Source organism: Opisthorchis viverrini (genome assembly GCF_000715545.1).
Source record: "Opisthorchis viverrini unplaced genomic scaffold opera_v5_331, whole genome shotgun sequence".
Classification (NCBI taxonomy): Eukaryota; Metazoa; Platyhelminthes; class Trematoda; order Opisthorchiida; family Opisthorchiidae; genus Opisthorchis; species Opisthorchis viverrini.
In genome coordinates this window covers 192,696-216,376 of record NW_008751977.1, presented here as the reverse complement: position 1 = coordinate 216,376, position 23,681 = coordinate 192,696, and the positions used below count along the sequence as shown (strand labels likewise).

At 45.0% G+C, this 23,681-nt stretch overlaps 2 protein-coding genes across 2 annotated transcripts in view; one reads left to right on the top strand and one right to left on the bottom strand.

Annotated features, from left to right (window-relative positions):
- Window positions 1–238: 238 nt before the first annotated feature.
- Window positions 239–23,681, top strand: part of T265_15008 (hypothetical protein) — a gene marked incomplete at both ends in the record, with an annotated part of 45,959 nt that continues 22,516 nt past the window's right edge. The window contains 12 exons of the mRNA XM_009176174.1: window positions 239–454; window positions 495–636; window positions 686–752; window positions 800–887; window positions 941–1,036; window positions 1,073–1,144; window positions 1,184–1,324; window positions 1,624–1,761; window positions 6,552–6,693; window positions 9,039–9,101; window positions 19,824–19,940; window positions 23,086–23,214. Of these exons, the coding sequence (XP_009174438.1) occupies window positions 239–454; window positions 495–636; window positions 686–752; window positions 800–887; window positions 941–1,036; window positions 1,073–1,144; window positions 1,184–1,324; window positions 1,624–1,761; window positions 6,552–6,693; window positions 9,039–9,101; window positions 19,824–19,940; window positions 23,086–23,214 (1,411 nt within the window). The remainder of the gene's footprint in view (window positions 455–494; window positions 637–685; window positions 753–799; window positions 888–940; window positions 1,037–1,072; window positions 1,145–1,183; window positions 1,325–1,623; window positions 1,762–6,551; window positions 6,694–9,038; window positions 9,102–19,823; window positions 19,941–23,085; window positions 23,215–23,681) is intronic.
- T265_09945 (hypothetical protein) overlaps window positions 2,226–23,681 on the bottom strand; it is a gene marked incomplete at both ends in the record, with an annotated part of 43,734 nt that continues 22,278 nt past the window's right edge. Inside the window, 2 exons of the mRNA XM_009176175.1 lie at window positions 2,226–2,288; window positions 6,502–6,629. Of these exons, the coding sequence (XP_009174439.1) occupies window positions 2,226–2,288; window positions 6,502–6,629 (191 nt within the window). The remainder of the gene's footprint in view (window positions 2,289–6,501; window positions 6,630–23,681) is intronic.

Genomic DNA, 23,681 nt, shown 5'->3' with positions numbered 1-23,681 from the left:
TGACACAACACTCCCGTGTATTCCACCTATCCATGTTGTTTGGTCGTTCTGCGTGAGTTCGCCTCAGTTCCTACGTCGTTCATTGTTTTGTCTTCAAATGAACACTATTCTCTTCGTTTGTTTCAGCTTTTGTCACTCAGAAATGCGCTCATTTATATGACGCGACAGTGCATCCCCGGCCGGATCACTTCCCCTCATACTTCCTTTGTCCGTTTGCTAGCCGATGCTTTGAACAATGTCCGGAAGCTACGCTGGTGAAAACGGAAAATATCCTATCTTGATCCTTACAAGCCAAGGCGATTCGCATCCCTTTCAGCAGCGGACCATAGTTTTGGACGATGTAATCAAAGTCGGTCGTTCAGTCGCACGAGCCAAACCCGCAGACAACAATGCTATATTTGATTGCAAAGTTCTGTCTCGTAGTCATGCACTTATTTGGCATAAATTTGGACGGGTGAGTGTTCTCTTTCTTCATCACTTTACTTTTTTTCTAGTTTTGGTTACGTGACACCAACAGTAGCAATGGGACTTTTGTCAACAACACACGTGTTCCAAAGCCAACCGAGCCGAATTCGGATCGGGAAATTTTCTCTGGTGACATCATTCGCTTCGGTGTCGATGTGGTTGAACATGAAAGTACGATATCCTTGTTTCGATCTTCAACTATTAATGATTTGACTTGCAGCTACACACGGTTGTATAATTGCTCGTGTAACACTCTTCCATGCCAATGGAGTTGAGGCAAAGCAACAGTAAGTTGTTATCTGACTTCACAGTTACTGTATTTTCCATCGATCAGCGTCGATCGAATGTCTGTTACTAACGGCTCAGTTGGTATTGAGACTTTGTACGCAGAACAAGTGTTCCGGCTGGCGCATTCCGTAGGGGTAGGTCTTTAGAGACATATAGGTCTTCTAGCCTGGTAATCACAATGTTTCAGGAGGCAATGTTTCGCGAACAGGTTCTTGAAAGAAAGTTGGAGTCCTTGAACCGTCTACTCCAGGATACGCGGAAAAGTTCCGAGGCGGGATGGCAGGTGGGTTTTCATTACATATATCAATGTGTTCTGTAGGCAATGTTGAATGAGGAGCGTTTATTGCGGAAGCTCGACCTGTATGAAAGTCAGCTGGCAATCATGAAGCAGGTTTGTTTCTTCATGTTCGCTTCTTAAATTATCCCGCAGGATTTCCCTGAAGATTCATTACAGGCACAGCTGCGTCAAGTACTTGACGAGAAGTGCAGTCTTGAAAAAGCCAGTGAACTTATGCTTGCTCGTATTTTGTGCGAGAAGACCGAAGCTCTAACTAAGGTTACGAATCTGGAGGTGGGTTCTCATTGCGTTTTTGTGTGAAGCGTACTGCTACAGGGTAGTCCTCAGTGTTCTCACCATCTTTCTTGGCTGGATAAAATTGGGAGTTTCTGTAGTGGAGGTGACTGTTTGATGCGTGGATTAGATCCGGGTCAATTAGGGTTGGTTTATGTGTACACGTGAATCGAATTCTAAGCCATGGACACGCTCTCTCTGTGTATAGCCCATGGTCTACACCAATACCACATCCCAGCCTTCATTTGTTAGTTCCTCTATTTGCTGACTGACTCAACTTTGATTGCTCCTGTTTACAGTGTCGGTTATCAGATTCAGAACGGGAGTGTGCACGCTTACGGCAGGATTGTGAAGCCACTCAGGAAGCATATCAATCAATAACTACCGAACATCAGTCCAAAATGATGGAGCTTGTACGGTTGGAGCAACAGTTACAGGTAAGTGCTGGTTTCAGGACCACTCTTCCGATGGAACAACTACTTTCTGTTGACCCGGGTTAGTTTACGTAGTGACCATTCTGAAATGGTTATTGCGTTTTTAATTGCGACAGCTAAGGCGAATTTATCCTCAAGTCCTCAGTTACACGAATCCTACTTTAAATTAGAGGTCAAGCCAGATGTGTTAACAATAACTTAATTCATAAACAGGTGGCAAGCTGATAGTGCCGCCTGTAGTGTCCACTCTAGACCATTTTCGAACAATCCCGTAGGCAATATCTGGTGCGGGTATCTTATTGTATTTCTGTCTGTCTGCCGATGTATGTTTGTGTTACGTGTTCTAACTATCATACGTATCCACCCAAACATATACCCGTCCCGATAATGTTCTACAACTACGTTTGTGTGGCGTCGACAGTGGAGCAGTTGGAAGAGACTCCAGAAGATCATTACGATACGTTCGCCTAACTTCCGAATCTGCTGGTCTGTCGGTTTCTTAAGCGATTTGTGCGCAATTTGACGGGACCCTGGGAAACAAAAGAAGTAAGTGTGGTCCGATTCCGCAAATGTGTTCCAAAACGAGACGCCGTCACTTATTGACCCGCGCCATCGGTAACTGGTGGTGATGCGAGTTCGTAGCCGGCACGCTTTTGGAGGACACCATGTGGCCAGATGACTTCGGTTGTTTTGTAGATAGTACCGAGTAAAATCAGTCTACGATCAGCATAATCGTTTGACATTGCGTGTACCTACCGAGACCAATCCATGTCTCAGATGCGCTAAGTCTTCTCACCTGTGCCTTCAAATCTCCGGCAACCACAACAATATCTAAGCTTTTAGCACGCCGCAACGTGGCGGTCAAGGCGTCATAGAACCTGTCCTTGATGACCTCAGAAGTTCAGTTGGTTGGAACGCAATCAGACACAGCAGACAGCGATCAACTTCCCACTTGTGAGACTACTTCACAGACGTTGCCAGACGAACAGCACTATCAGCGGGTATCCAGTCAAGTAAGGATTTTCCCGCATATTGACTAAGGACGATACCAACCCCTATACATTCTGCGGCAGCGGCCTCTGGATCACCAGGGGTGCGCGGCCGGAAACGAATGGAGAGTAATGGAACAGTTAGCTCAACCACTGTGGATGCATCCTTAATTCACTTTCCGTTACACAGCACATATCAATGTCAAACGAATCTAGTGTGAGCACAGGACCACTATGTTGTCCTGCTTGCTTCAGAGTGTGAACATTAAAAGAAACCAGACAGATCGGGTGTGGAGCCTTGGAGATGGACTTCGAGATTCTTGCGGATGTCAGTGTTGGTTAACGCGCCACGAAAACCGATGCAAGACAAACGGTCTTGTCAGTCCTAGCGGATGTGAAAGGATTATTAAAAGATGCAGGTCAGTGAAAGAAGAAGTAGACGGCAGAGGAAGAAAGGAGACGTCAGCGCTAGCCCGTTTTCGCTTATCCACCGTGCATTGGGCGGTTTACGGTACCACGCGACTGCCGATTTGACATGAGGTTGTTTGTAAACGTATAGTTCTAACTGCGCTAGGACACTGCCTGGGCACCGAGATGTAGAAAGGAAGACAATTATAGCGTCATCGTCCAAGGACTTTGGCTCAAAAGCCTAACCGCAAGGCAGCAGTGTTCAGCAGGAATTGCAGGTGAATTACTCTTTTTANAACTCAACTCGCCACATTATATGGAGTTTTTTTAATTATAAAGTCAAAACAGCGTGGTGGAATAGGTTGCTTTTCGTCACTCCATGGTAAGGTCTGGTCTCTTCGTGACGGACTGTGTACATGATATTGAAGTGGCTATGAATATTGCGGATTTGGGGTGGTGTTCGATAATTTTCGTGTCAAACTGGCTGTGTGATGTTCTGCTCCTCGAGTCGTTTAGGCACTTGGTGATGTCGTAGGACACAGACTGTGGGAAAATAGTTGGGAGCGATTGAGAAGTCATCGTTTTCGGACAGGTTAAGAAAACAGTCGGCAAATTTGTGGTGACAGTGTTTTCTTTTTGACATAGAGGCTTCGTCAGATGAACTGACTAGTTTACAATGGCCTTCGAGTTGGAAAGCAAAAGGATAGCTGGTCAACGAGATCTTTTTCAACTGTAGGCTAATTGAGTGTTGGTTGTCTGCGAAAGGATTTTGTTAGTTAGTTTGGGCCAGCTGCTTTTAGAACCGATAGTCTAACTGAAGGCTGCATGAGTTTGGGCTGAGTGTGTGTGTGTGTGTGTGTGTATGTGTGGGGGCTATAGTTCTACCATTTCACTTCATATGAATATCTCTTTTGAGTGTCGTTCGCACATTTTTTGGTGTATGTGGTTGAGCTGCTGCTATGGCGATCGGCTATGCGGTTGGGATTATATGAACGTTGGTCAGATTGTTTCATGTCTGTTAACACCCGCACATCGCCGTGTATTAACTCTTATCTAAGACCACTCTCCATACGCTCACCAGCTGTACACCCGCAGTTTTATTCACAATGGGGAGCTCGGTGATTTCTAAAGTCCCAACCATCAGACGCTGTGGTGTGAGTCGTGTGCACAGGACAGTGAAATATACAGGAGTGAAACAGTGTCCTCATCAGTCCGACGTCATGGGTCAGTGCGTTACCATGTTCAAATATTGACTTTTCTGAGATAAATAGAACTAGAAACTAGAACTAGAAACTAGATAAATAAATAGAACTAGATAAATAGAACTAAATTATCGGTGGACGTCTTGATTTGAGAGTCCATCGTGATTTACCCATCCGTACACCCCACAGATGGCATTCCAAACCACTAAAAACCATTGACTTCGGCTGGTGCGAACTCCCAAGGCTCCCATGCTGTGCCAATAGCAGACAGTCCGGATTGCTGTTTTGGTCACCATCTTCCTTTGTGGTCGTTCTAACCCGACATTTGCCTCGACTTTCCCTGTCTTGGCTTGAGCAACCTGGCCGTATCCCAGCCCTCGTGCTTCCTTTGGGTGGCATGGCAGCTTGGCACCGAAATGTTGTTACCGCTATGCGATTATATTAAATCAATCGTTACTTGAGGATTAAGTTGTTATTACCCCCCTCAGTATTACCAACAATTAGATGTCCTCAAAAGTTATAATACTGTCTTGTTTGATGACACACGTGTTCACTTGCTCTGTGGATAAGCTGGGAACACGGGGACTAAAATTCGAATTTCACTAGAACTGAAAAGTCGTGACAACACAAGCTTAATTGGCTAAAGTGCCCTCGTTCCACTTCCGGTGGAGTTTCTGATGAGTATTGGTTAGTGGGTGCGGTCTGGTCACTTGCTTAGTGAAGGAGAGGCTCCAGAATTTTACTGAGGGCCAAAAAAGACAACAGCTTTATGACTAACAAAGGAGAGCGAAATTTTAGGGAGGATCGCGATAATAAAGACGCATTATTGACCTTGGTTGAAGATTTTCCGATCGGCGTTGAGTGATTGGTTGGCATCGTATCTGGGACATGCTTGAACACTAGAACTTCGTTAATCATCGCTCATTCACTGCTTGAAAAACCGGTCGGCAACTGACTTTTCTGGCTTGGATACTCGTCGACTTTTTTGAAGTAATTCTGACGGAGTTATCGATTTTGATTTTGACAGGTAGAAAAGAGCCCTTATATAACGGTTGGACGCTGCTCCAACAACTAACTCACCAGCTTTGAAATGACTGGAAATTATAACTTGTTTCACTCAGTCTACATACCCTACATCAGGCCTCGATCAGATCAATTATTGGTGAACGTCCTCTGCCGATGAGTAGGTTTATCACATCGAGACGAGGCCGGTACATAACTGTCCACCACTAACATGTAATCGCGCCCCATTTTCGTCCCTTCGTCAGTCACCCAGTCCTGCAGTTGACGCGTTGCGCTCCTAGAAATACTAGTGTTGGTGGCTGATCAAGTGGAACAGTGCGTGCACTAGTGATGTCACCTCGATTGGTGTCGAAAGGGTTGGAAGCTAACAGCCAAGCTCGGCGAACATTTCAACGGCTACCTGATCAGTCACCAATGAATGCACCCGAGCTATACATATTCCGGTACATTTCCAAAGCTAGTGTTCCTGCCTCCATTGTAAAACCTTTGTTGCCTTCAAGCTAAAAGCAATCTTTTGTAGATTTGGCCATGACCTCACAGCGAAATATGGAAGTCCTCACCAGAAAACTCAGGCGCTGGAAATTGTCTTTCACAATGGGACGACCTTTATCAATGATGATAGTGACTGACAGACATAGTCCAGTAACTTGTCGATGACATTTCTATTTCTAGGCTGCTGGCTTCATTGCATAATTTAACTGTTCCGCTGACTCTAAAACCATGCCCCAACTTAGACGCTGCCATAACGAGTCTCATTTCTTTGTTGGACGTCATCATCCTTAAAGCACACTCATCCGGTTTCAATGCTTCATTCATTTTGAAAACTGTCGCGACTGGAACCACTGTCTGTAGACGATAATGATCCTGCATCCATGGTGGTGTGGTAGTTCGTTTTGGTGTATACGTATAACAGTGTCCGACGTCCAAGTAGACAACCCCAGTATTGCTGATAAAAAGTTCATGCTAGGATCTTAGATTGGAACAGATTTCGATGTTAAGTGGCGAAAGGTTATGTCCCTAGTTGGCTCATTTGAGTTCCTTTTCGTTGGACTTTGCTTTGTTGCATGTATTGCTTACAGTTTTTCTGTTTATGTGCTTTCGATCATCAAACTCCCACTTACTTTCTGTGTCATACTGCCGTACTCATATCTGGGACCGGTTTGGTTTGCAGGACATTCAAACTGAGAAGGAGAATCTTGAAGCACTGCTCCGTGAGCGAACAAAAGAAGCTGAAGTTTTGCAAGAAAACCTGGCTAAAAAAACTAAAGTATCGAAACCATCCAGCAACCTCTTCCTTGGTGAATCGGATAAGGGTAAGCAAACGTACTAATGCATTTGTCTTTTTCCGCTATTCAAGCACTTTTGGTTTGATACCATCATGCATTTTTGCGTTTGGAGGACAGGGTGAACTGTTATAATTCGGTTGCACCTATTGTCATCAGGGTCTCCTGCTAGTCGAGTTAACCCCTTCATTCGAAAACTGAAAGAGACGGGAAAATTTAGGCATTCAAGCTCCGATACTCCCTAACGGACCATTGGCTAGCAAATATTGATGAAAATTGCAAAATATACCAATTATCAGAGTAATTTGGTTTATATGAGAGACTCAGCTGGATTCTACTGATTCTCTCGTTTATAATGATCTTCGACTGAATGTGTTGCGCGAAGCGTTTTTGTTTCAATTGCTACGATATTCGACATATTGCAGTGTATTTTCTTGACGGATGGCTGCTGAAAAGTATTCGACAGCACTGGAGAGGTTTTATCCTTCTCGGGACTCACGTGGTAGGTGTAGTCGCCGAGTTTCTGGTGCAAGCTGACGAACACTGGCATGGTAATTGATTTCTGTTTCACCATAGCGGATCAGAATTTTTATAGGCTAAGCTTAGCTCTGCTAACCTTCCCCAATCTGATTAGGATAACTGAAGACTGAAAAATGCGAATGTTGGTAATTCAGGCTAGGCGCATCCGAATTGGAACCTTGACTGTTTTTCAGCGACATAAATGACTGCACAATGCAAGCCAATCCTTCAATTTTGTTCGATTACAGTGCCTTGGTAGCTGGCCGATTCGCCGTTGGCCTTACAATGTGTTTTTTACATGATGATAACTCTGAGTACGACCGATTAAAGGGGTATGAAATGGCGAACGCTATTTAACGGAAGATTCACACTGTCCTATTCATTAAGCCCCTATTAGCATGTCATTTATTGCCCGTTGTGCGGGAATTATACTCCCAAGAGATCACAAAATGATAATAGAAGACATAAGAAATCTCTTGTAGAATTAAATATTTGGTTTAAGGGTCGTCGCGAAAAATCTGGAGATTCGTTCACCCCCCTCACATGCGAGGAATTTTTCTGCCAGCTTCCACCGATGGCGCCATTGCGGAAACCATTGTAAATCGTACAGGCAGTCGATATTTTTGCTTCACAAATATCACATCCGGCACCACAAACTGCAGTGCTCTGATCGCATGATCCTTACACCCAGTGTCTGGCTACTGTTAGGAGTTCATTCGCAAACGTGCAGCAGCGCGAACCAAGCGCTGAGCAAAGCATGGCTTAGGGGCTGGGAGTGACGGTGATTGCAGAGATTCTGGATGCTGTCAGAATGACCAGATTTTTTGAACGTTGTCTGCTTCTCACTGTCGTCTTAAAACGTTAAAGCGTTGAGGCACTGCGCTGTCAGCCCCCATTCCGATCATCTATCTAATTTCTTAAGGTATAGGCACCCTGGATCACAGTAAATAGGAAACACCCGGAAAAACTCGGCCACACTGCGTCTATCATTTTTATTATGACCCGTAGCGTGGGCGTCATTGTGATTGGTCAGGTTATTGGTAGACCCTTTTCAGACTATTGACCACGGGGACCGTTGTTCGTAAATTCTGATATGCCTATCGTTCTTTACGGTCCATTCACATAGTACCGCTAGTGTTTCCAGATGTGTCTACCAACTGCAGTATATTTTCGTTCCGAGAAGCGGTTAGAATGTAAAGGATTTTGCGGTCGGGATTGTAATCTCACTGTTTTCGGAGAAATCTTAAGGCAACTGGCATTATGATGACCGAAGGATGTGCAATGTTCAGGGTTTACTGCTCATCATCACCACTCACAGTAATACACCAGTAATACTGGCGCTTAACTGCCATACTGATGAGTCCTCTTGGTGTCATATTGGGTTATCACATTCGGATGGGGATCTTGAATCTTCCTCAGCTGACTCTGATAGTTTGGGGATCAAATTGCTTCCTGGGTGTTCGCGCGGAGACATTGAAAACGCTTCAAAATAGTTTAAATAGCTCCGCTGTACTGTCCAATGTGCACTCTTCACTTGGAAACTGTAAATTGCTACTGCAGGATCGTGTGCGATTGAATACGAACTTGCTGTTTGTGGTTAAATTAATTGATGTGGCGGAAGAATTCATATGTCTGAGTAACTGCGTGGCTCCCAGCGGACTAGAGACTACAGCTAAGGAGGTCTAGGACGAGAGCTGCCAAAGGCTGGTGCGATGCATGCCGTTCACCGGCATTCCATCAGGACGGGTGTCAGGGGTAGAGGTTACAGTACTGCTCTAGAACCGTTTCCTTCGTATTCATATGAAATATTTCCAGTATCACTTTTTGACTATTACTTTCCTGCAACCTCACCACAGAAACTAATTTCGCACTCAATGGCATAGATAATGGACCTTTTGAAAACCCGGAGCACATTGGTGGTAAGTTCACTTATCGTGGAAGCATGATTCCATGGTTCAGCTTGCAGCTACTTTATTTAAATGCTTTTTCATCCTTAAGGTTGCTTTTCGTTTATTGGTGCTTATCGCTTTAAAACTAAGTCTTTTCGTTCTGTCATACCTTAGACCCTTCCACAAACGGTTTTGTTTACAAAATCGGAGCTGATGCAAATCTTCAATTGGCGTGTTCCCCTTACACTGGAGACTTTTACCATTGCATCCGTTTAACGCGTCTGGTTTACTGCTAACCCTAATTTTCAGATCGGTTGTCGTCTATTAACAGACAAGTTCGCGAACTTCGAGGTTGGTAGTTGTTCGTCTTCCGTGTTCTCATCGGTTTTAATGTATTCCATCATTGCGCCGGTTTGGCTGTTCCTGTCGCCTTCGCATGGGACTACAAAATCACCTGTCCATCGCAATAATATCATCATTTGGTCAAACCTTTACTTTCAAGGAGCCTTGTTTCAATATCATTTTGTTTACTTTTTTGGCACGCTGCTCTCAGTTCTTTTGTGGAAGCAGTTTGATTTTGTGCATTTTTTAATCCGGTTCGTGCGAACCTTATTTCGTAGTGCATTCTAATTCGAGTGCAGATGTTCGCCCTGTGTGAACTCGTTTCAGCAAACCTCTTCAACACACATCAGTGGTTATCCGACATGGGGAATCTACTGATGCCCTTCACTTTCGCCACCGAATGTGACGAGAGTGATTCTTAGAAGGCAATAGGAAATGTTTGCTTTCATTCTGGATTGATGTGGTGCAGCGCTTGTCTTATCGTCTGATTGACAAACTGCGAGATAAATTCATGTTTGAAGCTGTCAAAATTTTTCACGGGGGCCCTAAACAACAAACACCGCTATATGCAAGACGTCTGCAAGAGACACTTATTCGGCAAGAAAGAAGCGTTGTGCCTCCCCAATGGTATCTTAATGTTCATGTGAAGTGGGGATCTCATACTGGCTCATGATCAACGGGGGATCCCTGGAAGTGTATTCGCTCCGGAATCATACTGTCACGATATCCTTCAGTCGTTGCTTTGATTACGTCTGTGTTGTGCTGGTAGCGCCACGTCTTTTTCCTAATTTGGAAGCGGGGTACGAAATACCGTTAGCCTAATGTACCTAACACGCCTCTTTCAAGTTCATGTAGTGCTGCTGCATCCGAAGAATAATGTTCATCCCTGTTTCGGTCATGTAGGTTGTAACAGTTGCACAGTAGATCACTCTAGAAAAGATTACTGTATTCTCTTCATTTCTGTGTAGCCTGTTACACCTGTGTTATATCTGCTGATTCCCCAATCCGTTGTATCTGACTACTGACCCGCTCCAGCGCCTAATGCCGGAAAAAGACTCACAAGGAACGCAACAGCTATATTCCGAACAAGCGGGTGCGAGAGCGTGAGTGCGTGCGAGTACGAGAATATAACGGCCTCAAGCTATTCATTGGAGGGACACTCTAACTTGGTCCAATGCTGACGCACGCGGTCTGGCTTTGGTACGAGGCGGCGACGCGCTGCGTATTCCGGGGGCGTTGTCTATCTGGTCAACGTCTAGCGGAACTGACGTTCAGTGATTGCTTTCAGGAATCTGACCTTCCTGATAACCTGAGGGTCCGTTTGGCTGTCAAGTTGATTAGTTGATTAGTTGACTTTTAAGGCTTCAAGGTCCTATCATTACTGGAGTTTGAAACACTCAGTGAAGCAAGAAGGCTGAATCGCTGTTGTGTGGGATCGATAACTTCTGAACCTTTCCTTATTGCCTTCTGCCGTCCAATCCGGCAAATGAAACAAATTGTAGGGATCAACCGTGGTTAGTGGATTTTCTTTATCCGTTGGCTTTTGGTCCTAGTAAATTAGGTGGGGTCACTGCACTAGAGACGTAGCTAGAGTTGTTTGCTCAGATTTACGGCGAGTCGGTCTGTACGAAATGTTTCTTTCTGCTCGATGTTGAAATGCTTTTAACTGAAGCCGGCAGTGGCTTTCAAACAGTCCTAATCGCATGCAGCTACCTTGTGGCTGAATTCGAGATGTTTGCCCGTACGTGCTATTGTATTTATGTCATGCTCACCTCATCGACAATATATCGGTGTCATCCTTCATACTGCACATTTACGTTTGTTGGTGCACTGCGGTATGAGCATATTCGGACAAACTTCATAACTGAACCTTACTTAGACTTTGAGACTGTTTGTCCTCAACTATTCGAGGTAGTAATAGGATTCTTGACAGAAAATTCCGGTGTTGTGAATGCACTCCTGTTTTCCACCCAACACTCATCCTTATGCCAGTGAGTGAAGACTTAAGTCATTTTGTGTTGACCTCTTATTAGCTGATAAACCCGTTTTTTCCTCAAGTCGGTCTGTTTGAGGTGGAGTGGGTGCATATGTTACCTTTTCGGTTCCATCGATCCGTGTCTTAGATTGTTCGGGAAATAAATTGTAGAGTGGTAGTTATGGTTTGACATTTTTGAACAATCTATTGTATCGATAGAAACCAATTTTAGCATGGTTGGGTTGAACACACTTTCGCTGGCTTCTCGTGCAACTTCCGTAGAATAGTTTAATACCAACAGAGGCAATTTCGCGGGATAAGCGCAAAACACTGATCCCCTAGGTTTTTTTTAATCTCCAGCGAAAGCTGTATTGTAACTGTAGAACAGCATTGACGAGTGTCTCCTAGCTGAAACGGAAGTTCAGTGGTCTTCGCTAGGGTATAAACTGTTTCCAATATGGGATCTTGGCTAAGTTCTCTTTAGTTCTACGCTTCTGCCCCCCCCCGTATTTCCGGTTCTCTTTTTTCACCTATTTCTTTGAAGTTTTGATCCGCTGAGAGTCACCCTTGAATTAATGGTTGCGAGTATCGATGTGAATAAATGCGACTTATGGAAACGATAACGTGATGCTCTACCGTAAGTAAATGCTCCGTACATTTTGGACAATCTGGTTACTAGCTTCAAGTTGGTGCCGAAAACCTCAGCTATAATTTTGTCTTTACAATACCTAAACGCTATTGTGTAAACATTCAAAACCTAAGTAAATAACGCTTGTACAGATCACTTGTCAGGGTTCCTAAACGCCTGGAAACTCATGCTCGGATACTTAATCACTCCTCTGCAAACTGTCATCACTGAACCCACGTGGCTTACAAAGCACGGGGATATTCTCAAAATCGGCTTTCAAAATAATACCCGTTCTGTTCCTACGCTCTTAATAGCGGTGCCCACATGCACGTTTACTAAATTTTGGGACTGAACGGTCCAGAATTGCCACATCAGTTTTGTTTTCCGTCAATATATGTCAATGGTCGGAAACGGAAAATGATGGCAATTTTCCCATAAAACTATGCCTTTCCCTGACCTCATCATCAACTATACAAACTGCGCACTTACCGTACAGTGCCATTATTTGGGTAGACGGGGTAGGAAGCCACTCATTGAGGGCGCCAGTTATATAATTGATGTGTAAGTACGGAGTTGTCAGTCGACTTTTCAGTGAGGAGATCAGGAGTGGATCTATGCATTAAAGGCAACAGTTTGGATTCATGGGCGCCATTAGTGGTGACTGGACCATGTCTGACGATGTCACTTCGTTAGGAGAGTCATCAGGGACTCGCCACCATCTTCGAACAGGACTGCGTGCAGACCGTCCGGTCCTAGTGTCTTCTCACATTTCGGTACGAATAATTTGTACTTTACCTCTTCTTCCGACAAGCGAATAAGCTTTCCATTGCATGTACCCGTATGTAATGTCTCCATACGCTGATTTGCAGGGGGCTAGCTGCAATGTTCCTCGAAGTATTCGGCTCATCTTTCCAGTAGGCGTTTTTTTTTAGTGAAGTAATGAGCCGCCTTTATCACTTATCGTTTCACTGACCGTTGCTTTTTAGTAGCTGGTCGATCGTTACAGTTGATACAGAGCACAGTCATTTTCGCCAGCAAAATCCCTCTCCATCTCTTGGCTTTTGATGCCCACCTGAGGTCTCGGTCTTTCCTTAGGTTTTCCACTAGTTAGCGTTTCAGGGAAATTTGCTTAGCCCTAGTACTCATTGCCCACTGGTGTGTTTCCTGGCATGATTGGTGATCTCGACAATATCCAATGATCTTGTGGTCGAATCGGAGAAGTCGGCATACAGCACTAGAGGGCGCTGACATAGTTCCTTTCACATTTTGCCATGCTTCACCCACGTACTCACTACCAGGACAGTATTGGTTTACTGAAGAGTGTTGTTTAGCTATGGCAGATGGATTCTTTTGAGCTATTGTTGTTCTTCGAAGATGGTGGTTTGGTACGCGCCACCGAGCGTGCAACTGGGTCATGTGAGACTGTCTCCATCCATTTACGTTGCGTCTCGGTGTTGCACTAGCTCAAATGGATACTGCTAAGATCTGGTTCGCTGAAGATATTAAATTGGCATGCTTGCTGAACTGCGAGTTCCTGAAGGCAAACCGTGGCTTGCACAGTAGCGCAATCGATTTCGACGCCTACATCTCGAATTCTGCCCAGGTTTGTGTAATCTGGCAGTACTCTATCCCTCGTGCTTCCTTCGGTAACACGGCAGCTAGGCGCCGGTTAGGTGTTACAGCTGAACGGTTAGCTATATCGTATTGCGCGATCGGGTCACACAGCATGCCCTAGAAAGAACAGCAGTGTTGAATCAAGCTTCTGTACCGGTGGCTGATTACTGCGTGATCCAGCTGGGTCCACGGTTGATTTGCCGTTTGTGGCAGCAAGATTACGCGATGGAAATGTTTGTGCTGAAAGCAGTTCTAGCTTGTCTTTTGACGAGGATCGTCTCTGAATGAACCACCCTGGGGTGATTCCAAGGAGCTCAGATGGCGGACTTCGGCATTCATATCGCCCGACATTGTCAGTACCTCTTGCCTGGTAAATGAGCTCGGAAATCTCTCGATAGGAAGTATCCTCCGCGTCAGAACTGCAGTCCGTTGGGTCGTATATATAAACAAGCACCGTTTTTTATATGGAGAGACATTGAGATTGAGCTGGTAACTGAGCGGCACAAAGACCAATGCTCGCTAGGATCCAATCCGGTAAAGCACATTTAATGCTGTGGCTGAATCTAACTACCAGGCCATACGTTGCATGAGTCATCGCTTCAGGATCACCGGACACACGGAGGAAGAAAAGTGAAAGAGTTCGTCGCTGGCGTTTTGAGATGCATAACCATGATTGGATCTTGTATGCGTTTTTCAGAGACACAACGGAAGTCAATTTTTGGGAGTATACTGTCTCGGTGGGAATCGTCTGTTTGCCAATTTGAAAATGGAAAACATCTTGTGGATTTAGCAAGGTGTTATTTTAGTGAATATGCGCTCATTTGCAAACTAATTTGTTTTTTTTTCTTCGAGAGACTCACCTGGACACCCAGCTGAATCTGTCGTTTGTGGTGTTTCCAGGTGTTATTTTGTTTATTTTTAATACTCAGTGGGATGCATAAAGCACACCAGTCAGATGACTGGCAATAGATGACCAAGCAACGTTTGCGTTTGTCGTGGGAAGTGCTTGGTGGTTTGGTACGCGCCACCGAGCGTGCAACTGGGTCATGTGAGACTGTCTCCATCCATTTACGTTGCGTCTCGGTGTTGCACTAGCTCAAATGGATACTGCTAAGATCTGGTTCGCTGAAGATATTAAATTGGCATGCTTGCTGAACTGCGAGTTCCTGAAGGCAAACCGTGGCTTGCACAGTAGCGCAATCGATTTCGACGCCTACATCTCGAATTCTGCCCAGGTTTGTGTAATCTGGCAGTACTCTATCCCTCGTGCTTCCTTCGGTAACACGGCAGCTAGGCGCCGGTTAGGTGTTACATCTGAACGGTTAGCTATATCGTATTGCGCGATCGGGTCACACAGCATGCCCTAGAAAGAACAGCAGTGTTGAATCAAGCTTCTGTACCGGTGGCTGATTACTGCGTGATCCAGCTGGGTCCACGGTTGATTTGCCGTTTGTGGCAGCAAGATTACGCGATGGAAATGTTTGTGCTGAAAGCAGTTCTAGCTTGTCTTTTGACGAGGATCGTCTCTGAATGAACCACCCTGGGGTGATTCCAAGGAGCTCAGATGGCGGACTTCGGCATTCATATCGCCCGACATTGTCAGTACCTCTTGCCTGGTAAATGAGCTCGGAAATCTCTCGATAGGAAGTATCCTCCGCGTCAGAACTGCAGTCCGTTGGGTCGTATATATAAACAAGCACCGTTTTTTATATGGAGAGACATTGAGATTGAGCTGGTAACTGAGCGGCACAAAGACCAATGCTCGCTAGGATCCAATCCGGTAAAGCACATTTAATGCTGTGGCTGAATCTAACTACCAGGCCATACGTTGCATGAGTCATCGCTTCAGGATCACCGGACACACGGAGGAAGAAAAGTGAAAGAGTTCGTCGCTGGCGTTTTGAGATGCATAACCATGATTGGATCTTGTATGCGTTTTTCAGAGACACAACGGAAGTCAATTTTTGGGAGTATACTGTCTCGGTGGGAATCGTCTGTTTGCCAATTTGAAAATGGAAAACATCTTGTGGATTTAGCAAGGTGTTATTTTAGTGAATATGCGCTCATTTGCAAACTAATTTGTTTTTTTTTCTTCGAGAGACTCACCTGGACACCCAGCTGAATCTGTCGTTTGTGGTGTTTCCAGGTGTTATTTTGTTTATTTTTAATACTCAGTGGGATGCATAAAGCACACCAGTCAGATGACTGGCAATAGATGACCAAGCAACGTTTGCGTTTGTCGTGGGAAGTGCTTGGGAGGGACATCGATGGACGATTGAACGTTTGTATCCGTTTACCTTGGTGTGTTATGTGTGGATGGGTGGCTGGATGCACCTGGTATCCCAATTGTTGGTCCACACAGTCTGCCATATCATACCTCGAAAAACTTTGACTAATAGGTTGTGAGATTGTGGTTATTTTGATTAGATGTCCATGGAGGTGCTCGACGCGCCCGACATAATGAAACGTGAGAAGGTTTGGCCGCTAGTTTTGTTAATTCAGAACATGCTCGGCGCATTCAGGTTGTCCTGCTTCATGTGCGATTCAGTGGTTTCCACGGGGTGCTTTTATGTGTCGTTTCAAACTGATGGAATAATCTGAAAGGACCGGGAGAATGCTGTTATATAAGCTGCTACCTTGTTGTGGTCTTCACTGAAGTCAAATGGACGGTAGCCGAAAAGCGTACAACTTGTAACTGTTATGGGATTTTGATTGGCAACGACTTTGCGGGTTGTGTATTCTCGGTCAGCCACATTTTAGATGGATTCATGGAATTCGGTCCTTACTGTCTCCCGTTATAGTATTAGCTGTTATTTCTCGAAAATAAGTTAGTGGAATCACAACCTGCTGCAGGTTCAGTTCACGGCAAAGGAAATGAGCACGCATGGCATGCGCCGATACGCAGCAGTTCCCCGGAGGAACGGATAAGGTCGAGAGGCCACGTGTAATTCTTTTCGAGGAAAGATTCGCTCCTCGTTAGAAGTACTCTAGTGTTAACCGTTCAAAGAAACACAGACGCCAGGTATATTTCTTGGTAAAGGTTTTCACAACGGTCCGTTTCATCGTTCCTTCGTTTCTTATTTCATTTTTTCTCGGGTATTCCCACCTCCAAGAGCTAATTCCACTATAGCTGAGTCATCATCATCATCATCATCGACAGCATGACATCAGTATTCAACACCGATGCTTCACTATGGCTGAGACACGTTACAGTGTAATGGGCAGTGTTTCCCGCGCCGTTTTCGCCTTCGTTCCACAGAAATGAAGGGGTTAGCTAGCAGAATGTGTATCATTAAGCTGAAAACCTACACGTGCTTCCTGAACGTTTGACCTTTCAAAATTAGGTGTAATTCTGTGTTAGCTTTTTTATATCAGGAGCTATGGGAGCTATTCAGTCCAACGAATCCAGGATTAAATAAACTGTGGAATGACTTGTATATAGGATAGCCACAAATAGGAAGCTTCTGTTGGAGATATTAGTGCCAGCTTAGAGCTACTTAGCTGAGTGGACGGATATGTAGTGCTTTTTTCAGCTCCATTAGAGCTCTCTTTTGCAAGGTCATTTTTCTATTGAATAGTCGAAACTGTCCCTAATAAACCCTTCATTGTGCCTACCTTATCAGGTTCTCACTGTTCAAATCAACAAATAGTTCAGGTTTCCGCCTCAGAATTTCGCCCGTCATGGACATTTTTTACTGTTCATGACACTGCATAACACTACAGTCCACCGTTAGTTCTACCACAGCAGACGCGGTCATTCAGCCCCACCTTCCCTGGCTAACTGGGCAAGTTAATGATCTCCAAACGGCGTTACCACATGATATCATCACAAGCATTCTATCAACCTAGCTTTATTGACAGTATTTTCTTCAGCTTAGTTCTCGGTCTGAGCCTCCCAAGCTATCATCCACGTCAAAACAGCCACCAAAGGTTCACAAGGTATATTAACACCCAAAAGCAAGTCAAGGGCACTTGTGCAGCGTGTCGTGTATATGGGTTAAGCGACAACCTGGAAATTCTGGCATCATCTGGATGCGCCATTGGCAACCGGTATTCAGCCAATACTGGGTCATGATTGCCTGTTGGTTTCACACTTTCGACCAATCAGGTCTCGGCTTGATGCCGGACCGGCAAGCGTCCCGAACGTTTGGCCATTCTTGTGCGGGATAGGCTTCTCGGTCATAGCAGCGCCTAACTGCGAGCGGTAAACCGGAATCAATGTGGAATTCCGCTTAGTATTAGTCCACCTCAACTTACTGGGCCTGTTAGCAAGGGAAGTACCGATGTAGTGTGCTTTCATGCTGCGCTGTTTGATCCGTTCACACAACAATACCTATTTTGCTGACAAAGCCTCGGTTAGCGAATTGCTGTTGAGGCTGACGCCTGTTAGATTCGTGATTCGTCCCTGCTAGTGATGTTGGTGATGTCAGTTGATGTCATTGAAATCGATATCTTTCGTAGGCGACTGTTGGCCGGCTGTGCATTTCCCCGTGATCCGTATGCTTGGGATGTTTGCTGTCGTTGTTTGTTTCCCTGTTACGGAGTTTTGGAATTGGAAAATTTGCTCGCCATAGGGAGGTATTTGCTCCTAAAGTTTCTCGGTCAGGAGATCCTACTGTATGTCTTTTCTCAGATGGATTTATGCGGTGTGTTCTCATCTGTTTACATGCAACTGGCTGCTTGTTTCCTGGCTTATCAATTAGTTTTTGTGGTGCAGTGACAGAAGACTTTGTGGTATCACAGCTCGAAGATGGAATTCCCGGTCGTCATCACTAACAATAGAAGTTTAACTTAGATAGTTTGTTGACGTGATTTTTTGAATCAGTCCCCACACAAACCTGTCGTGTTATAACACTTGTAAATTCAGCTCACGTCGACGGTCCGTAGTTTTCTGCACTACAGAGCTCGACTGTATGACTCCCTAGTTTGACTGATCGAGCTGTAAACTTCTTGATCGACGTACTCCGTGCTAGAGGCTTGAGAGATCTTGAAGCAAACATTAAGACATCTAGTCAGTGTTGCATAGCTGAGTCCTGCATGTATATCCGCTAACCAACATGTGAACAAGCATGGACTGCGTTCGAACTCCGTCTCAGAAAGCCATCTTCGTGGGAATCGGGTATTCCAACAATTTCTACTGCTTGGTCAACCACATGATAGTTCCTTGTTCAAAGGTTTCTGGCCCTGAACGTCTTTCCACGTGTTAAGCATCAAAACTGCCTGAATTTGTCGAACGGGACTACAGAGAACACCCATTAAATGTCTTCTTCGGACACCGTCTTTACAACGCCAAAGGCAGGCCTGTCATTGCTTGACTCCAAATTCACAAGACAGTGCAATCTGCACGCATGTTCATCAGTATCCGACTAGCACTCCCTTCCCTTGAGAATCCTCACTAAACCAAAGGCTACCAGAAAACTACCGCCGCAATGATATCATTACCGTAATCATTGCCTGATTTACACTCTGTATTAAGCTGAAAATTTGATGGATATTTCAGCTACTTTCCGAACGTCCTCGTTCATTTCAATGAATGATTTCAAATTCAGTAAGGGCTCCATGATTCAAAGCGCTTAGTGCCATTCCGCTTGAAGGACAAGAACTAGGTAACCTTTATTTCAAATTCACAAGTCTTATTTTTAGCGACCGTAGGTCCTCTTTTAAGGACGGTCAAACAAAGCGACTTATACGCAACATAGAATAGCATGTCTATTGCCTCCAGAAGCTCAGTGCTTCGAGGCCAACAGAGAAAGAATGTGGGATTAATATCCCAGTCTATATGAACACTGAATGTGGATATGGTACATTCCTGTGTCCGGCTGTGTCTCGACTCACCTATCCGATATACTCAGGCCAATTAGGGTTTCATCAACTGGGGGCCTTCCTGTGGCTATGGTCGTCGTTCACCTAACGGGAGATGATCACCAGTTGGCGAGACGAATTTCCTTTACTTTTTGCGCTGATGCGTGCGTATATGCCTGGTCTTCACGATGGAGTCAGATTTTCCTGTTGTGCGTCAATCATATATAGCACTTCCTCAGTTTGATTTCCATGCAAATTCGCACGCGGAGTGAGTAGTGGGAACCCATTCATGGTTTCATCAGCGCGGTACTACGCGCTCGTTGTACTAACGCACATCTATCGGACTAACTGATAGTACTCTTACCGAGGCGTGTCTGATACCCAATTACAGATAAAGTTGATGTCACGGATCAGCTACAGTCCTCTCTGAATCAGCGTGCAGATTTGGTGCGGGACGAAATTGCTCTTTCTGATCTCACGGAACTGGATCGTTACTGCGAATTACAAGGTACGTTGCTGGTATTGCTGTTTCCAATCATTTGTTTGGTCTCGGGCTTTGTCTGTGGATTTTTTTCGGGTCCCCTGAGCCATGAGTTGAACGGGTCTATACTTTCACCCTTAAGACGGATGTCATACTTTGATGTAGATCTCTGTGGCAGTGCAAGCTACTTACCTAATTTTGCTAAATTTCTACATTCCCTCGGTTGTGGTCCTTCACCGTACTTTTTCTAGTGATGGAGGGTTTTTCATTTGCATTCGGTGCAGGTTCGCAGATTGCACAGGTAACAATCTCGTCCCCGTAAGTTGTGAACTTGAAGTGAACTCTTCACGATTGACGGAAGATAATGCCGAACAAAGGCCAGTCTGATGGCCTGGCTGTGTTCGTCATCCGATTGAGTGCCTTGTTTTTCGTCAGCACTCGTTTAGATGCTGTCCGCACGCTCGGACAATCTGAGGTGCTGGTAGCGTGATGGGATTGGGGAATTTCCAGTATATATTTCGTCATGTAAGTAAATCCGCTCCATGTTTAGAAGCCAAAAAGCACTACAGCTCTTTCATCCTTACTGGGAATCGCCAGCAGTGCGCGTCTGATGAACCCACGGCGGAAGACTAAACCGTTCGACCACGAGCGGCTGATCAGCAATATAACTGGTACTGTCTGATGAACCCACGGCGGAAGACTAAACCGTTCGACCACGAGCGGCTGATCAGCAATATGATTAACTGGTACTTAGGCAAGATTTGGGATGATTGATCTTTTAATCACGACACACAATCCACATCTCATGGCTACGTGTTGACTAGCTCCTCCAGTGATGAATTCCCAGATGGTAAGTTTTCCGATCCTGTGACTTATTCTCCGAATTATTCTCTGAGCCGCCTGTAGTGTGTTGGCGGTGTGAGATGCGTTGTCGTCCAACTTAGCGAACAGACCAACCGCCATAATAGGAAGTGTTTCACTTCCACACGGGTTGGTTTTTTTTATATCCGCATTGATTGAATACAGCCTTGTAAACACTCAATCTGCGGTGGTGTAGATCGATTCGGGATTCGATGTTCCAGCTGACGGTAGAGCAGCTACGTTACTATATAGCTGACTTCTCTGCCGGTTTTTTATCACATCGAAGTATTCCGATAACCCCCAGACAGGTAAGTAATGTCGCCTGTGATTTTTTCTAGCCGAATGTTCAACGAACTGAACACCCTGAACCTGCTGTGAATCCAAGCGTATAGGATTGGAGGTGAACAGAAGATAGGCACTTCCAAGTCCAACAGCATGTCCAACCTATGACTTCCAGAAGGCAATGACTTTGCGCACTGCACCACTGCAATTAAGGGATCACTCCTCTCGAGAATACAACGAAGAACTGTGTTCACAAGTTTGAATACAACGACTACACCAAGATCTGTATAGAATAGACGGTCAGAGAACTTCATACCTAAGCATAGCGGAAAAATAGACAGGCCATTGGGAAACGCAGATGAATGTCACTGAAAGACAGCAATGGTAGTGCATGCTTTGGACACGGGACACAAAATAGATTTGGAAAATGTTGAGGCTTTGAGGCCGGGACTTTAGCCTACATCACAGAGTCTGATGGCTGGGGGTGGGGGTAGAAATCGCCAAACATCCCAATCTGAATAGAATGGATCTGAAGTGCATTAACCAAGTCCATCAGTGAATTTTCGTTTAGTCCCACTCACCGCAACAAAATTTACCGGTGGCACCCAAGATAACTGAAGCGCTTTGAACCGTAAACATGACTTGAAATTCCTCCAACCCATCAGCCATAAGATTTAGGCAACCACACGAGTCCACAATACCTTTTAACTGACATTAAACACTGATCTAGTGCGCCGTTTGGAAAAGATCATTCTTGTTGTGTTCCCATCTACCTTAAAACTTGGTCAGGTTGCTAACCTACTCACTCAGCCTGACGAAGCGTTTGTGTCAAAGGCGAAACTTTGCCTACCCATAAAACCAGCGATTGTTTAGCGAACCCTTCTGAAACAACGACTTCTCAGTGGCTTCCAAACTTTTTCCAATTGAAAGAAGACCTAAAACGGTTTTAGCGATTCCACCGGTGCAGTTGCAGCAACCTACCTTTGCTACGATAGTTTCGTACTGCTCACTCGTGCGGGGAGTTATCATTTGAGGGGTGACGTGTGTGTATACACATTGATGCTTAGTATACGGTCAGCTTTGGGGGATAGATCTATCTTGTCGTTATACTTTCACTGGACCCTACTGAGCCAAAATGAGATGAGCGATTTCACTACTTAACAAGTTTGGAGACCCGTGATCTGGGGCCTATTGTTCGTCTGTTGACAGTTAATTCTATGTTCATTCTTGCCTGAAGAATTTTCTCACTATCTTCATAGGTCATTCTCGTTAATCCACATCGAGCCTGAATAGCTGGGAATTCAAATTTCGCTCTAACCAGGTTTTATCAACAGTTCGTACATCTAGTTGTTTGTTTCAATATTTTGGCATCTGACGTACTGGCATTCTACTAGGGTCCCAACACAACACGTTGGATACACTCGAGTTGTCACTTTTACATTAACGAACATGTTGACATGGGAGCGTCGTCACAAGATGGGGCCTTTTGGTCTAGAATTTTCCTTCTGAAATTCAGGTCCCATAAACAATAGGGCCTAAGGAAGGATCGCCGTTGGATGCGTGAGTAATTACCCTACAGGGGCTAAAATTCATTGTTCTCCATTACCTTCATACTAAAGGGCAAGAAGAAGGGGTCGAGATGGCTCAGTGGTTAGAGCACCAGTTTATTGACCGGAGGGTCCGATCTCCGATTCTCGACCGCTCCTCTCTAGGTTTGGAAATCTGGAAGAATCCTAGCCTTCGTACTTCCTTCAGGTGACATGACTGCTAGGCACTGAAAGGATATTACACCTGAACGGGTTTTCTAAACAGTAATGTTGAAATCGTGTACCTGTGGTGGAAAATTAGACCTTTCTTTCGTGGCTGGACGTCTGTCTCAGCTTGTTTTCAGCCTTGAATCGGTCACTTAGCTCGTCAGAGTTGGTAAAGATTTGCTATTTCTAAATTGGTTTCTATCATGGTTCCCAATGATATCAACCCATTTTGTTCCACGGTTTTTCTCACACGTTTACATCTTTACCGCATTCAGAACGTCTTGCGACTTCCGAAGCAAATTTTGAGCAAATGCTTGATTCCACCAGCGATGGTATTTCTATGCACCTTATGGACAGTGTGCGGCAGTTTCATCAATCGATGCAACTAATCAAATCCTTACAAGGTAAGTTGAAGATGAGAGCCCACAGCGTTCACCTATTCAGTCGTGTAAAAAGACATCTGATGCTGTCGTGTCATGGAGCGTCACCACATTCCTTGCGGTATTTCACGTGAATTGGCGCACACTTATCGGTGTGCGTTCACGCATTCATTCGTGCACATTCACTCGCACATGGCTTATGTGAATACACACGTACGGCATTTAACAGCCCTCATCGGCCGTATTGATTTGTCTGATAGCTTGGTGAAGCAAACCGGCAGTAGCTACTTGCACCGATTCTCGCTCAGACTCTCGCGTTATCTTCACTGCAAGTATCCTGGCTCTTAGGCTTTCTGTGATCGTCAACGGACGTGGGTTTACGTTGCTGTGTCCATATTCTCTTTACTGTCCAGCTCGGGCAATTATCTGTAGGCTTATTGTGTCGCCTGAAAATAAAGTGGTACTAGTAACTAATAGACCCTGGAAGTACC